At 46.8% G+C, this 14,073-nt stretch overlaps 1 protein-coding gene across 4 annotated transcripts in view; it reads left to right on the top strand.

Annotated features, from left to right (window-relative positions):
• The window catches only part of FBXO9 (F-box protein 9), a 1,471,688-nt gene that overhangs the window by 44,822 nt on the left and 1,412,793 nt on the right, over window positions 1-14,073 (top strand). For all 4 annotated transcript variants that reach the window (XM_069606124.1, XM_069606121.1, XM_069606123.1 and 1 more), the window contains exon 2: window positions 12,836-12,957. Coding sequence is in view for 2 of the 4 variants with exons in the window: in XM_069606121.1 (XP_069462222.1) it covers window positions 12,955-12,957 (3 nt within the window). In the remaining 2 variants the exon portion in view is untranslated. The remainder of the gene's footprint in view (window positions 1-12,835; window positions 12,958-14,073) is intronic.

Consider the following 14,073-nt stretch of genomic DNA (forward strand, 5'->3'; position numbering starts at 1 on the left):
AGAATGCCTCCATACACCATCCTATTGATAATGAAGGCCCAGTTTAGGAATTCCCTGAGGGAGATTAGATGGACAAGGCATTTGCTTTTAGGGCATCACATCCAGATAAGAAAATACCTTAGACAGTAGGGCTTTTCTATCTCTAAAGGGAGAGGCAAATAAGACGAGAGGGAGGGGGACCGCATTAGCGAGCCCCCTCCGCTCCATTATGCAGCCTGTGCATTCTACTGAACCTACTACCCAACTTACTGCTGCACAATCCAAAAATGATGGCCTAAATAAGTCCATACGTTTTATGCTGTTTTGCGATAAAATAAACCCCCCCCCACCCACTTCTCTCTGTCCCCCACCCCACCTGTCCCCCCTTGAACCTGTCTGGAGATTGCAAATTATTATGGTAATCTGTGACATGAGTCCAAGATGTACTGCTTCTATTGTGAGAAACTTGAGGGTATTCTCCCTCCTATTCCCTGTGGATCCTATGCGCAGGTGGCCAGGGAAAGGCCATTGCTCTTGTATCATGACCCTGGGGAGGGGTAGACAAGTGAGGGAGGATCACCTGGGTGGAGGGTCTTTGGGGACTGGGAATGGGATGCCCTTGGAAGAGGCACGGTATCCCCCTTTTCCTACTAATGACCAACCTAACCCCTGTCTTCATGGGGTATTTTGAGTCGACTCTCCTGACTGCCTCCCATTTAACTCCTAAAGGCACTGGGATGAGGAAGAGGCAACCAAGAGTAATGTAAACTAGGTGCTTTTAACGGTCTAGTACTGGGACGAGGAAGAGGCCTACTTAGAGTTAGAGGTCGGGCATGTCCCCTAATGATGGTCAGGCAGAGCTAATTGTACATTCACACCTGCAGCCTGTTAAAGGGCTGCAGGTGTATAAAAAGCCCAATCGGAAATGCCTGAGGGAAGAAGCAGTGGCGCAAGAAGCACTGGCGGTGAAGGAGCAGCAGCAGAGTGGCCAAGAGAAACTGCGGGGAGCAGTACGTGTGGAGCACACTAGCGGTTCTGGAGAGAGCGACCCGGGAGCTGGGTCTCTGTGGAACTGAATGAGCCTTGACAGTGGAGCCATGCAGGGAGGGTGCCCCTTTTTCTGGCATATGAAGTGCTTATTCTGAAACAGGTCTGAAGCAGATGGCACAGACAAATGTTTGGCATGGAAGGCACTGCTCTGGGACATGTTCCACCCATCCGACGATAAGCCCCCATGAATGCACCAACTAAGACAAGGAGACGCCTAGGATGTGCCCAATTAATCACTCCCCGACAACAAGCGACATTCCCAATCGGGACTTGAGTAATGTAGCCGCAGCCCTGGACACCGAAGCGCTGGCCCCAACGGAAGTCACATGCAATACAAGCTCTTGTAGGAAGTTGTTTGTTAATGTTATGGATTAATGGAGGCATGTGCCATGGTAATCGAAATGCAAGACTGTATCTTTGCAAATGGCAATAAAAACATTTTAAAAAAGAAAAAAAAATGAAGTGCTTGTTCTCCTGGGGACAGAAGCCGACCCCAGAGTGTCTGAGGGGATCTGCGCTGCTGGAACTCTCAACAAAACAACCAGTACATTTCTATGATATGATATGACATGACATTTGTAATGTGCCTATACTCAAGTGTTTCAAGGCACGACGAGTTAAAGAGGGAGGACGGAGACAACGATCATACTAGGCCAAGTGACATTGAGATTGCACAAGTGCCGAGCGGGGGGGGGGGTGCTGTGCATGGGATCAAAACAATAATAAGCAGTGCGGCCAGCAGGTGCAAGGGTAAGAGCAGACAGCAGGTGTCCAAAAGTGCAGGTAGGGGGACTGTAGGGAGACAGATACAGACCCACGTGCAAAGTTTGCCAGGAGGCTGTACGAGTTTGCAATTGAGCTGGCAGGGACCTGTGCCCGAAATGAGAGGGTAGCCAGGTGACCAGTGCAGTATCAGACAAGAAATCGGTAGGGGGGAGGAAGAGAGAAGGCAGAACCAAAGAGGAAGGTTTTGAGGTGCTTCCGGAACCGGAGATGGTTCTCCTCAAGTTTCAGAGAGGCAGGGAGGCTGTTCCAGACGGAGGCCCCAGCCAAAAAAGAGAGATACCACCAACTCGTTGCTTGGAGAAGCGACTGACCCCGAGGGAGTTGGAGGTGGAGGAGCGAAGAGCTCGAGTAGGAAGCTATTTACAAAGGGAGAGTTGGAGGTATTGAGGACCCACGCCCCAGAAAGCCTTGTGGACAATGCAGAGGGTCTTGAACTTAATCCTTGCAGCCACTGGGAGCCAATGCAGAAATTTCAGTGCTGGAGAGATACGATCCCTGGGCTTGAGGCCAAGGACAAGTCTCGCAGTCCTGTTCTGGATGAGTTGCAGAGGGCGGAGAGTAGAAGCAGGCAGATTTTGAAGGAGGCTGTTGCAGTAGTCAAGCCTAGAGAGAACAGATCTCTAGAGACAGTGAGCTTCTGGGGGAAGTAGAGGAAAGGAAGACTATCTCTGGGGAGGTGCAATTGGTAGTTTGACTTCTTAGATATGTCGGAGATGTGAGGAGAAAAGGAGAGTGTAGAGTCGAAGATGACCCAGAGGTTCTTAGCCTCACAGGTGGGACTAGGAAGAGGGCCAATGGAGGCCAGCCACAGAGTGACAGGAAAGGAGGGTGCAGGTGTGCCGATGAGGAGAAGCTCTGTCTTACTGGCATTGAGGTAGAGATCATTGGTGGCACACCACTCCTGGATAGCAGACAGTCGGAGATGAGAGAAGAAGAGGCGGCAAAGGGGAGCCTGAAAATGAGCTGTGTCATTCGCATAGCACTGAAAGTTGGAGCAGAGAGCGGCAATGCAGTGGGTGAGAGGTGACAGGTATTGGTTGAGCATCCAGGGAGAGAGGTTAGACACCTGAGGAACACCACAGGTAGAAAGCGAGATAGAGGAAAGGAAGGACCCAAGTTGGACCTGGGAGGAAGGAGGTCAGCCAGAACATTGCCTGATCAGTCATAGCCAGGTTATCACAGAGACGATTGAGCAGGATGGCATGGTTGACCATGTTGAAGGCAGAAGAGAGATTGAGTAAGATGAGGACAGAAACCCGATATGTTAGATGTTCGGCGCAAGTTTATTTTGTATCGGACTGGTTGCGTGAATGATGCACGTTGTCTAAGGTCTCCTTGCTAAACAGTGAACAATACAACTTGTTAATCACTAAGCAATTAAGAATACTTTGTTGCTGAGTTGTCACGTGTACATGAAAGCATTGTATCGAAAAACTACGAGTGCTCGGCACGTTTGAAAAAAAACTACAAACTGAATAGAACAACAAAGGGATCTAAATGAAAACCTATAACCATTTTTGAACGCCAAACTAAATACAAAGCTATCTTAATACTTGACGAATACCGCACTGAAAAAAAACTGGTACATATGAAGATTTGAAGCTTTACAATTTAAATCTGTTGTGTGCCAAGTTCAAAAGTGAATACAAGTAAAGTTCATATATTAAATCCATAAGTTAAACAAATCTTGAAACAAATAAACCAACATATATTGAATCTCAAAGGGAATAGAACTTTTTCAAAGCAAGTGAACTCTGTGTATTTGATTCCAGTGAATGGAACTTTGGAGAGGATAACGTTTTGCATTCTTCAGCCAAAACATTTTTTGTTGTACAAAGACTAACCATATGCGGACAAGTGCAAGTGTTGCACAGAACTTAATAAAACTGGGAAACACTATTTCATTAGCAGTGCATATCGTGGAAGGGAACCCTGAGGTTTGAACTACTTATTGACTTAAGGGCAAAGCCTCTGGATATTTTGTGTTTTGCACTGTGTTTTGGACTTTGTGGAAGGGAACTCCTGAGTACTGGCCAGCCAAGTCCATACCATCCTGAACCTGAGGCAATCCTGAGACTTTTGTTGGAACTGCGTTATACTCGGGGAAGGGAGCTGAAAGAACGTTGCCAGCTGAAAAGAGCTCCGAACTTTATGTTGAACACTGTTTGGTTGGTGGTTGCTGACATCCCTACCCTTTGTATGGATTAGTTGTGAGGACAAGTATAGGTTTTGGACACAAACTGATTCTTAAGTTGAACTCTTGGACTGTGACGTTGTTAATTTTGTTTCGGTAGGAAAATCCCACCATAGTATGGGGCAAGATGGGCCTTTTTCCATCCTGGCTTTTTAGTTAATAAAGTTTTATTATTAATTCTGAATCTGTTGTCTGTCTTATTCTAAGATGCCTTCACACTACACATAGTGGGACAAGTGTGGCGGGGGCAGGAATTGGGGCCCGCTCAATGGCCACACTTCTCCTCATGGGTAGGACTGACTCTGGATTTCTCCCTGGTAGGCCCCCCACCCATGGCTGAGAAGGTTTCACGCCATGGTATTAGCCTTCTCACAATACCAGCAGGAAACTATTTTCCAGGGAAAATATCTATCCCATAGTGGAATTAAAATGCTTAGCGTGAGGAGCCAGGAATGAGACACGGACACAGAACGCATGATTGTGGTTACAAACCTTTATTCAAAATAGGGATTGCAAAATGCCTCACTGTCCCTACTCTAGGAGGTATTTCCCTACCTCAACCAAAACTAAGGCTCTTTCCAGTGTCAAGATGTCCAAAGTAAAATATTATGTGTCTGAAGTTAGAACTTGACTTCTGTTATTTATTCATTTTGAATTAACCGGTTTCAAATCCCTTTTCTTTCACTTCACCGGCGCTTATCTGACCTTGATCGTATTGCCGAAAAGGCCCCTGATGTCCCAGCTTCCCTTCTCAGGACTCACTGGTCTTTTGTGGCTTTCTCCCGTCCTCTCGCGGTCAACGTGAGGCAATGCCCCAGCGTCCCGTCTCTGCTTCATGGGCTCACCGGTTTTGCATAGCGGCTTCCACGTCCTTCATGGCTCCCACTCTGCTGCTGAGCCCTTCTCTGTGTTTTTGCTGCGCTGGTGCTGCTTCTTTGTTCCTGTGGCTGCCAGGAAGACGTCCCTTCTCTTCCTGCTACGGTACCAGCACAGCGAACCATCTCCAGCAGTCGTCCTCATTCCGGCACCTCCTCGAGCCTCCAGGCTCGACTGACTTCTCTGAGGCTCGGCAGTCCCTCGGTCAGCACAGAGAAGACTAAGCTTCTGCAGGCAGCATCTTCCTCCTCCATGCTGGTCATTTTTTAAAATGTCCTGGCATCTATCATGCGCTCGCAACCACTAGAGCGCATCCAGGCCTTCTCAGCTTCACTGATCCTCATTGCTCTGCTCAGCCTCCTCGTCCCAGTGTTTCTATATACATAGGAATGATGGGCAGTTCTTTGCATTCTATTAATAGAATATTGAACAATGTCATCAGTAGGTTTTATGGCTGGTTGAGGGGGACTGCCACTGTATGCCATGAAGGCATGAGAAATGGAGGGGATATCCCCAAAAGGGAAAGGGGATATGTGTTTTCATCTGAGGATCCTTGGTCATCCCCCTGAGGATCCCCCCCCCAACCCCACAATGTGGTCCTCCCTCATTTAGCCGCCCTGAAGGTCAGGATCAGGTAGCGGCTACCATCTCCTGGCCACATGGGAGGAGGCTACCTCCAGGAAAGGAATGATGACATCATCAGATATGCCATCACATGGGCAGTGTTCAGCCTGCGGTACTATAATCCCAGGCTGGCCATTCAAATTAGTGACAGATCACGCTACCTTAGTTTAGATGGCAAGGAATACAGATCTTGGCCCTTCAACAATACTCTTAAAGTGGAACATCGGGCTAGCCCACAAAAAAACAATATGGACTTCCTTTTTATGTAAGACCCGACCTTGTCAAGAGATGATGGGAGCCCCTGTCAGACTGGGGTAGGTGGCCTACCAGGAGAAATCCAGAAGGTGCCACAGTGGTAGTTGGGAAGGCTATAGTTCCTGTACCCTCCCCATGTACCAGTCTGTTGATGTGCAGTGCCAAAATTCCAAATTGGATCACCCCATGCCTATGACCACATATGCTGGCAGAATAATTTCTTATTTCAGAAAAAACAACAAACCCTTAAAGCAACCACACACAATGCCGAGATCCAGCAGCGACTTATGCAGAGACTCCTAAGGACTTCGGCATAGAAAGAGCCGATGAGAGAGGGGCAGAGGGGGAGAGAACCCGATTTCCCCATCAGCAAACATCTGCGAGTATTATGAATCAAGCACAGTGGGAGGGAAAGCAGCAGAGACAGTAGCTGGAGCTCCTACTCGGCAGGCCACAAATTGCACACTGCATGCCAGCCTTACGATGTTAGAGGTAGAAGGCAGAGAGGTCCCCGAAGACCACTTGAAACTGAGTGGCAGCCACTCCAAAAGACTATGCTTGCCTTTAGGAAACCACGCCTCCGTTTCCTGGCACGGGCATGAACAATTTGCAGCATGGACCACCATTCCTGCAGCATTGCTGCCCCGCATGGAAAAAAGGGGCTCGTCTTAACCCATGTTTTGAAAAGTTCTGTAACTCTAATTCCTCCCACGTGGAGAAGACTGGGACAGATTGCCCAGGTTCAGAGACACAATCAGGGGATAGGGATGGGATTAAAAGAGCCTGCAGGAAGTAGGAAGTTGTGCGTTGTTCAGGTGAGGTGCAAAGAGGTGGAGGTAGCAGATGAAGAGAACATCAGGAGGAAGGACGGTGGAGTTGATTGTGGAGGCGAGGCATTGGTGAGTGCAAGTGGTACTGCTTTGCGTTTGTGCATGTAAAAGTGGCAAGTGTATTTGTGTATTTAGGAGAGGAAGTATAGGGATTAAATGTGAAGTAATTGTGTGAGTTCTGCATTCAACATGATCAACCATACCATCCTGCTCACCCTTCTCCGTGATAACCTGGGTATCATCGATCAGACTCTGGCCTAGCTGACCTCTTTCCTCTCTGATCGACCCTCCCAGGTCCATCTTGGGTCCTTCCCATCTATCTACCTCTCTACCTGTGGTGTTCCCCAGGGGTCTAACCTCTCGCCCAGGCTTTTTAACCAATACCTGGCAACTCTTGCCTCCTGAATTTACTTTTTTTTTCCAGTTCTATGCTGACGACACTCGACTCATGTTCATGCTGCCCTCTGCCACCTCCTCTCCTTCTCTCATCTCGGATTACCTAACTGCCATTCAAGATTGGTGTGCTGCCAACAATCTCTGTCTGAAGACCAGCAAGACTGAGGTCCTCCTCATCGGCACACCTTCACCCTCCTTTCCCCTCACTCTCTGGCTGGCCACCTTGGCCCTCCTCCTACCCCCACCTGCGAGGCTAAGAACCCCCGGATCATCTTTGACTCCACACTTTCCTTCTCCGCCCACATCTGTCTCTAAAAAGTCAAACTTCCTACTGCACCTCCTTTAGAGGTATTCTTCCTTTTGCTTTCCTTCCCCCAGAAGCTCACTGTCTCTCAACTTTGATTCTCTCTTGGTTGGACTATTGTAACAGCCTCTCTCTAAATCTACCTGCCTCTACTCTCTGCCCTCTGCAACTAATCTAGAACAGGACTGCCTGACTTGTCCTTTGGCTCTGAAATCTCTCCATTGGCTCCCAGTGGATGCAAGGATTACATTCAAATCCCTCTGCATTGTCCACAAGGCTTTCTGGGGCCTGGGTCCTTATTACCTTCAGCTTTCCCTCCACAAAATACCTTCCCTCTCCAGCTCTTGACTTCTCTACCTCTAACTCCCTCAGGGTCAGTCGTTTTTCAAAGAAACGAGCTGGGGGTATATCTGTCTTTGGCTGGGGCCTCCCTCTGGAACAGCCTTCCTGCCGCCACTCTGAAACTTGAGGAGAACCATCTCCGGTTCCGGAAGCACCTCAAGACCTTCCTCTTCCCTTCTGCCTTCGCCACCCCTCTCCCCTGTTGATCTGTTATCTCTTATGCACTGTGCACCTGGCCACTCTGTATTCCGGGCCCAGGTACCTGCTCACCCTGCCACCCTCCCGCACTGCCTCCGGGCCACCCCTTGCACTGGGGTCTGTATCTGTACCCATACAGCCCCCCTTTTTTTTTCTTCCTGCACTTATCAGACATACCCTGTCTGCTGCCTTAAACCTAGCACGTGCCGCTTGCTGGCTGCACTTCCACTGTTTGTTGCCTTTTATTATTATTTATCTGTTTTCTCCTTTGCTCCGCACTTTCCACTTCTACCCCCCCATGCACTTTCCCCTCTCCCTCTCCCAAGCACTTGCGCGTTCTCAATATCACTGGGCCTAGTAAGATTGTTGTTTTGTTTTTGCCTTGTTTCCCCTCCCTTGTCTGGTCACGCGCTGAAACACTTGTGTAGGGGTACAATAAAATATAAGGGGCGCGATATAAATAAAATATCAATATCAAAGGAGGGTGATTGAGTAAAAAGTGGGGTGGAGTGGTGGTGGTGGTGGTGGTGGTGGTAAAAGTAGTAGTAGTGTTGATGCAGAAATCGTAGTGTGGAGGTTAGAGTAGTCGTGCAGAGGATGGAGTAGTAGTATCAGGGAGAAAGTATTAACATCAATAGATGGTGGCGAGGCTAAAAAGGATGGGGAGACATATGAGGGCCATAGGTTAAAGACTCGGATAATATAAAGAGTTAAGTAAGGTGGAGCTGGAGAAGGAGAGTAAAGGGGAGCACCAGGCTTTGAATGGCGGAGGAGTACATGGACATGATTGAAAGGAGTCTGAATCAGGCCGAGTGTCTGTAACGTACCATCCAATACCCATTTTAGATTACTACTCTAGGAAGTCCTTGAGGGAGTTGTGAGGGGTCAGAAATGAAAGCCTGACACAAGGTGGCCATGTTTTGATTAAAGACTTTTATTTTTAATAAACATTTGATTTTCGCTACCTAAAAATCAAATACTTAAGATCAGTCGATGACAAAACAAAAAAGTCGTCCTTGTGTCCAAAGCGTCCTATCCTGACTCTCACACTAAAACAAAGTGAATAAGGAAATGTCTTCAACCTGATAGTGGCCAAAAAGTGTTTACAAATGTTAATTGGATTAACTCCAACAAAAAATGTCTCCACAGTGAGAAGACCTTGGATCCAGAGGGTGGTTCCCTTCCCCTGCATTCTTAAAAGGCAATGTCTCTTTACTAACAGTTCCTTTTGTATCTCTCCTAATATTTCTGTTAGGCAACAAGTTCTGTAACAGTCTTTCTTTTAAGACAAGTTTCTTATTTGTCTAACAAACACGGTACTTGTGTAACAATTCTTGTAGCTTTGCAAATCGCCTGTTGTACTCCCTTGCCAGGACGACTTATGTTCTTTCAACTGCATGATATTCTTCTCTTATGAGGACTTAATATGCGTTTTCCAAATGCCTGGTGTCCTTCCCTTGCCAGGAATACTTGTGTTTTTTACAGTTCCTCTGTATTACAAAAAGCGGCATATACCGTTCTTGAGTCGGCATGCCTGTCGGCATCATTGTTCATTCAAACTTTGCCCCACTCTTGCATTTCATACACTCTTATTGTATTGGGCCTTGATTCTGTACTTTGCCTTTTCTGCAACACTTTGATTTGTTCCTTAGAAAATGTTTTGTGCATGCTAATGCAATACAATAAATCTCCTATAATGTGCATCCCAAAAGCGCTGAAAATGTATGTAACCAGAATTCCAAAGAAATGGCACTAAAATCGACTTTCTACGTGCTTCATAATGTAGCTCCATAAAGGAAACACCCTTGCACTTAAATGTGCCGGTGTGATTAGGGCCAACACACAGTTAAAGTGAGCACTAGATGCAGCTCACTAATATTGTGGTGGGGAAACCGTTCTTGACAACACTGCTTGAAGTCTCATTTTTTTTTCCCCTTGTTTTTCGAAAGTTCCAAGACCTGTTGATTAGTGTGTTATCATCGCCAAAAATTGCTTGATTTGTTAATTTCACAAAGTTTACCTTTATGTTAGGCACAGCATACACATACAAGCTTCTCTTAATCCCTTCCTTCATTTGTTCCTCTATATATTTTCCATTTTGCGTTAGTGGATGCGTCGCACACTTGCAGATACGATCCTACAGCCCGCAGATCATGTTGCATATTTAAAAAACCTATTTAGATGAAGACCACATCCATGGGATCATCGCACTGGCACGTTGCTAGTGCTTTTCCTCAAATACATTCCCATCCACTGGAAAAAGGTTGGCATTATGGTGATGTAGCATCGTTGCCCACTTCTGTGCCGACATCATCAGTCTGGAGCCGGCAACGAAAAGGGAAGGAACTCCTCAACCGCACAATGCGCTAACCAGCCGGTCCACTAGCTGTCCTCCGACAGACCCCCCCCCCCACACACTCCGGGGCCTTTCTGCAAGACTCTCCAAGCCTGAACGGAGCGTGCCGCCAGCTGTCCTACTGGGTGTCTCCTCATAGTCCCAGAAATGCTCCCACGCAGCGGCCATGCAGAATTCCCAACATGTTGATTGAAAACACCTGCAGCAGCAATGCAGGGTTGCGGGATCCCCATGATGGTGCAGGAACTTTAACCAACGGGGAGCTGCGCCAACTCTGGTAAATACAGGTGAGGAGCATACCAATTGCTCAAGGTGCCAGCATATATCCATAGGGCTCATTTTTATGCAGTTACAGTCACCAAGGGCCCACAGTGTCACTCTTAAACTGTTCCTGGGACCCTTCGTGTGGCTGGTGATGGGATGGAGACGTGGGACAAGCGGGGGAACGGTGGGTGACTGACTTAGCTGCTTTCCCCCGCACCCCCCCACAGCTCTCCTTACTTCTTTGTTTTGATAGTTGCTCCTCTATGCTCCGGTAGGAAGCATCATAGTCTCACTTTGTAGTTACTCCCGAGTTTAACTTGTTGCCAATGTTGTGGTTGAGGTCAGAAGCTCAGTGGTTCACACACAGACCAGCTGTGAAGCTGCAGATGTAAATATGTACAGTAACGACTCCTGGAATTATATGTGTACAGTTCCAGTTACTTTCAGCTATGGTACAGGACATAGATCACGTAGTAAACACAGACACCCACCGGCCATCCCCGCATCACCAGCTCAGGCTCCCAACTGACACGCATGGAACACTCAAATACAACTCGCCCAACATTCTCCTGAGCTGCCAATCCTAACACTCACCAACATTCTACCAGCATGCGTCCATGGCCAGCAGGACTGGACAAGACTAGACATACATTACAGTAGTCTCCTCCTGAATCTCAGCTAACCTTACCATCTATGTTTGGAATGTAGATTATCCCATCCTCTTCACCATATGTTAGTAAGGGGCAGTATTAGGCAGGGTAGCATTTCTAGTGCATTTTTCCACCTTGGGAGTAGAGTTAGCACTTTGGCCCCTCGCCTAGCTCTGCAGACTTGATCCACCTTTGGGGACTTATGTTGCCTTTCTCTCTAGCTCTTCTCTGGCACCCTCTGAGTCTGATCTCCCTTTGCTCCCTCCCACCCCCGATCCCCTCAATCAACTTGCACAGATTTGCACCAGTATTCTGTATCTGCAAGGGTGCAGAATGGACTGCTGTTATCCCCTTTGTCCGAGCATTTGCTCCATTGTTTGTTCAATTGTTTTCCACTCTCATCTGTATCTGAAAGGACTCTGGCAGGCCTGAAGCATAGCAGCATGCAGTGTTAATTTAAATAATCCCAAGCACAGATGTTGTACCTGGAACATCTCTAGGATACGCTCTGCCTTTGCCCACCCCATACACTGTAGTTATTTTGGGCACATCCCTAAACTCACCAGAGCTCCCACTTAGTCGTGGTTGCTGCCTGCTGTAAAAACGCATCCATAACTTGCAGCTGATAGAATTACTTTCTGTTCCTGAAGACCACGAGCGTCCAGCCGCCAGTCTGAGAATCTAATATGCAACGTGCCTCCACCAGGCGATGGAAGGAGGGCATGGAGGGGGGCTAAGAAAGGATAATTATTTTGATCAATCCTCCGAGAAATAAGATACTACCACTTTAAATCTCAGAGGACGCTTGGCTCCGATAGATCCCCCAATGCTTTGTACCTAGAATGCCACCTTTCTCCCCCCGCTTTCATTAAGCCAGACCCCTAAACACGGCATCCCCCTTTTCATTATTTGTTTCGTAATCGAAGTTTCTTATATTGTTAGCTGATTCTGTTAATGGCTTTTCTTGATAATGGAACATGTGGTAGTTTAGGAATGACTGAGCTTCAAATCATGTTTCATGACCTACAGTTGACCTACTGTAGGCTGGTTTCTAGCTCTGAGCTTTTTCTCTTTGAAAGTTGTTTGGCCATTTGCTTCCTTACGGGAATTAGGAAATAAGACTCCACCTTCACTGGACTGCTAAGGTTTTAATCCTCTAGTCCTTTTCTCCCTTATATTTAAGTGATGCCACACAGGCCGCTCCATCTGTAAGGTTAAATCCTCACAGTACCTACTTGGGGAGATTCTCCCTTCCGCAGGTATGATGGCTTACCTAGTGGCTAACTGTTCCCATGCTCCTCTTTCAAGACTACCCTTGCTGCTATTAGGATGACTTTGTGATTTGCCTAGCATTAACAGCCTTTGCTAATGACTTGTGTCTCGGTGCCAATATGGTTGAGAATTACTCTCTGCTCTTGGCAATTTGAAAGGCTCCTCTGTCTAGAAACCATAGTAGATGTTCTGGCTTTCTACGAGAACAGTTTAGCCTCAGACACTACCAAAGATGAATACCCGGAATTGCTGTATCATGATTGTCCGGCTGTTCAGAAACATTGTGAAAAAGGTGCCAAAAGTGATTATGACCCTCTAGTAATTTGGAAATCTATTGCAGAAGCACTGGGAATTTCGCATGCACTGTGATTGTAGTGATGAAGTCTGCTGCCTTATTTTGGACCTTAAAATTGCCACAAAACAGTTTTTTTAATGTTTTTGTTTTTATTTTATTTGCAGGCGGCAATCTTATAGCACATAGTTAACTATGTTGCAAAGACCTACTGGACTGCAACAGTTCCTAACAAGCCGAACATTTGATAGTTGATGCCAAAGAGTAGCTGAAGAATCCAATCCTGATGGTGAGGTCCCATCCACTCAATGACTCCCAATAACTTTTATTTGTACCATGTTTTTCTATGTACCTTTCTTTTGGTGCACTGCCTGTGGCCTTCCAGTGTCGATGTTAGCTTGTAGATTATGACAAGTTATTTACTTTTTTGTTTTAGAGCACTGCATTGATTTTGATTGCTAGAAATGTATTAAACATAAAGTTTCAAAGACATTTCTCATTGAGTTCATAAAACATGAGCGCACATATGAAGGTATGCACTCATCTGTTCATACTGAGTTACCTCATGGAGCACTTGAATGCATACCAGGTCATCAGACTTACTTGGCCATTACAAGTTGGGCGTTAACTGTAACAAATTTGGAATTTGGCAAATATTACTCTTTTTACGATTGTCCCAATTCTAAGTTGTGTAATCCTACACATCGCCCAAAAACCACTTTGAGTCTAAAGGACAGTTCAAGTGTTTTGGTTGTTGGGTCTAGAACAGTCCCTCTCGTCCTCCCTGCGATTCATACCCTAACCCCAATGTCTTTAACTCCTGATAAGTACTATGAAATGGTAACCCCTGCTGTCCGTAAATTCTCATCCTTTTGCTAAGAATGGAATCCCTAAATGCAGGCTAACTTAACTCACTCTGGAACTTCCTGTCTTTCCCTACTCTCGGCACATGTTAGTTCTCTAACGGAAGTTGGAACAGTTCCTGCAGTTGCCCTGTAGGGCTTCTCTATTCCACTTATGCCCACTCTCATTTTTCCCTTCTAGACTACCTGCTTCGTCTCCCTTCTCACCTCCCCACCGGGCTTATTTCCCCATAACGTTTCACTCCTCGGATCTCCTGCCTCCCCCTTGATGTTATCTCTTGTCTTTCCTGCTACTTACCACTACCACTCCTGGCACACTTCTACCACTGCCCTCTGCTATCTCTCCCCTTACTACTATTATTCTCCTCCAACCACTGCTACCCATCTCCAACCACTATTACTCTCCTCCAACCACTACTGCAGTCGCTCCTTACTCTAACCTCACTACACACTTCTCTCACTCTCGCACCCACCAATACCTTACCTTTTCCAACAATCTTGGAACCTCTTCCACAATCCGCTGCTCTCTTCTTCCAAAAACT

The sequence above is a fragment of the Ambystoma mexicanum genome, chromosome 4p (assembly GCF_040938575.1).
Source record: "Ambystoma mexicanum isolate Mex_15411 chromosome 4p, UKY_AmexF1_1, whole genome shotgun sequence".
Taxonomy (NCBI): Eukaryota; Metazoa; Chordata; class Amphibia; order Caudata; family Ambystomatidae; genus Ambystoma; species Ambystoma mexicanum.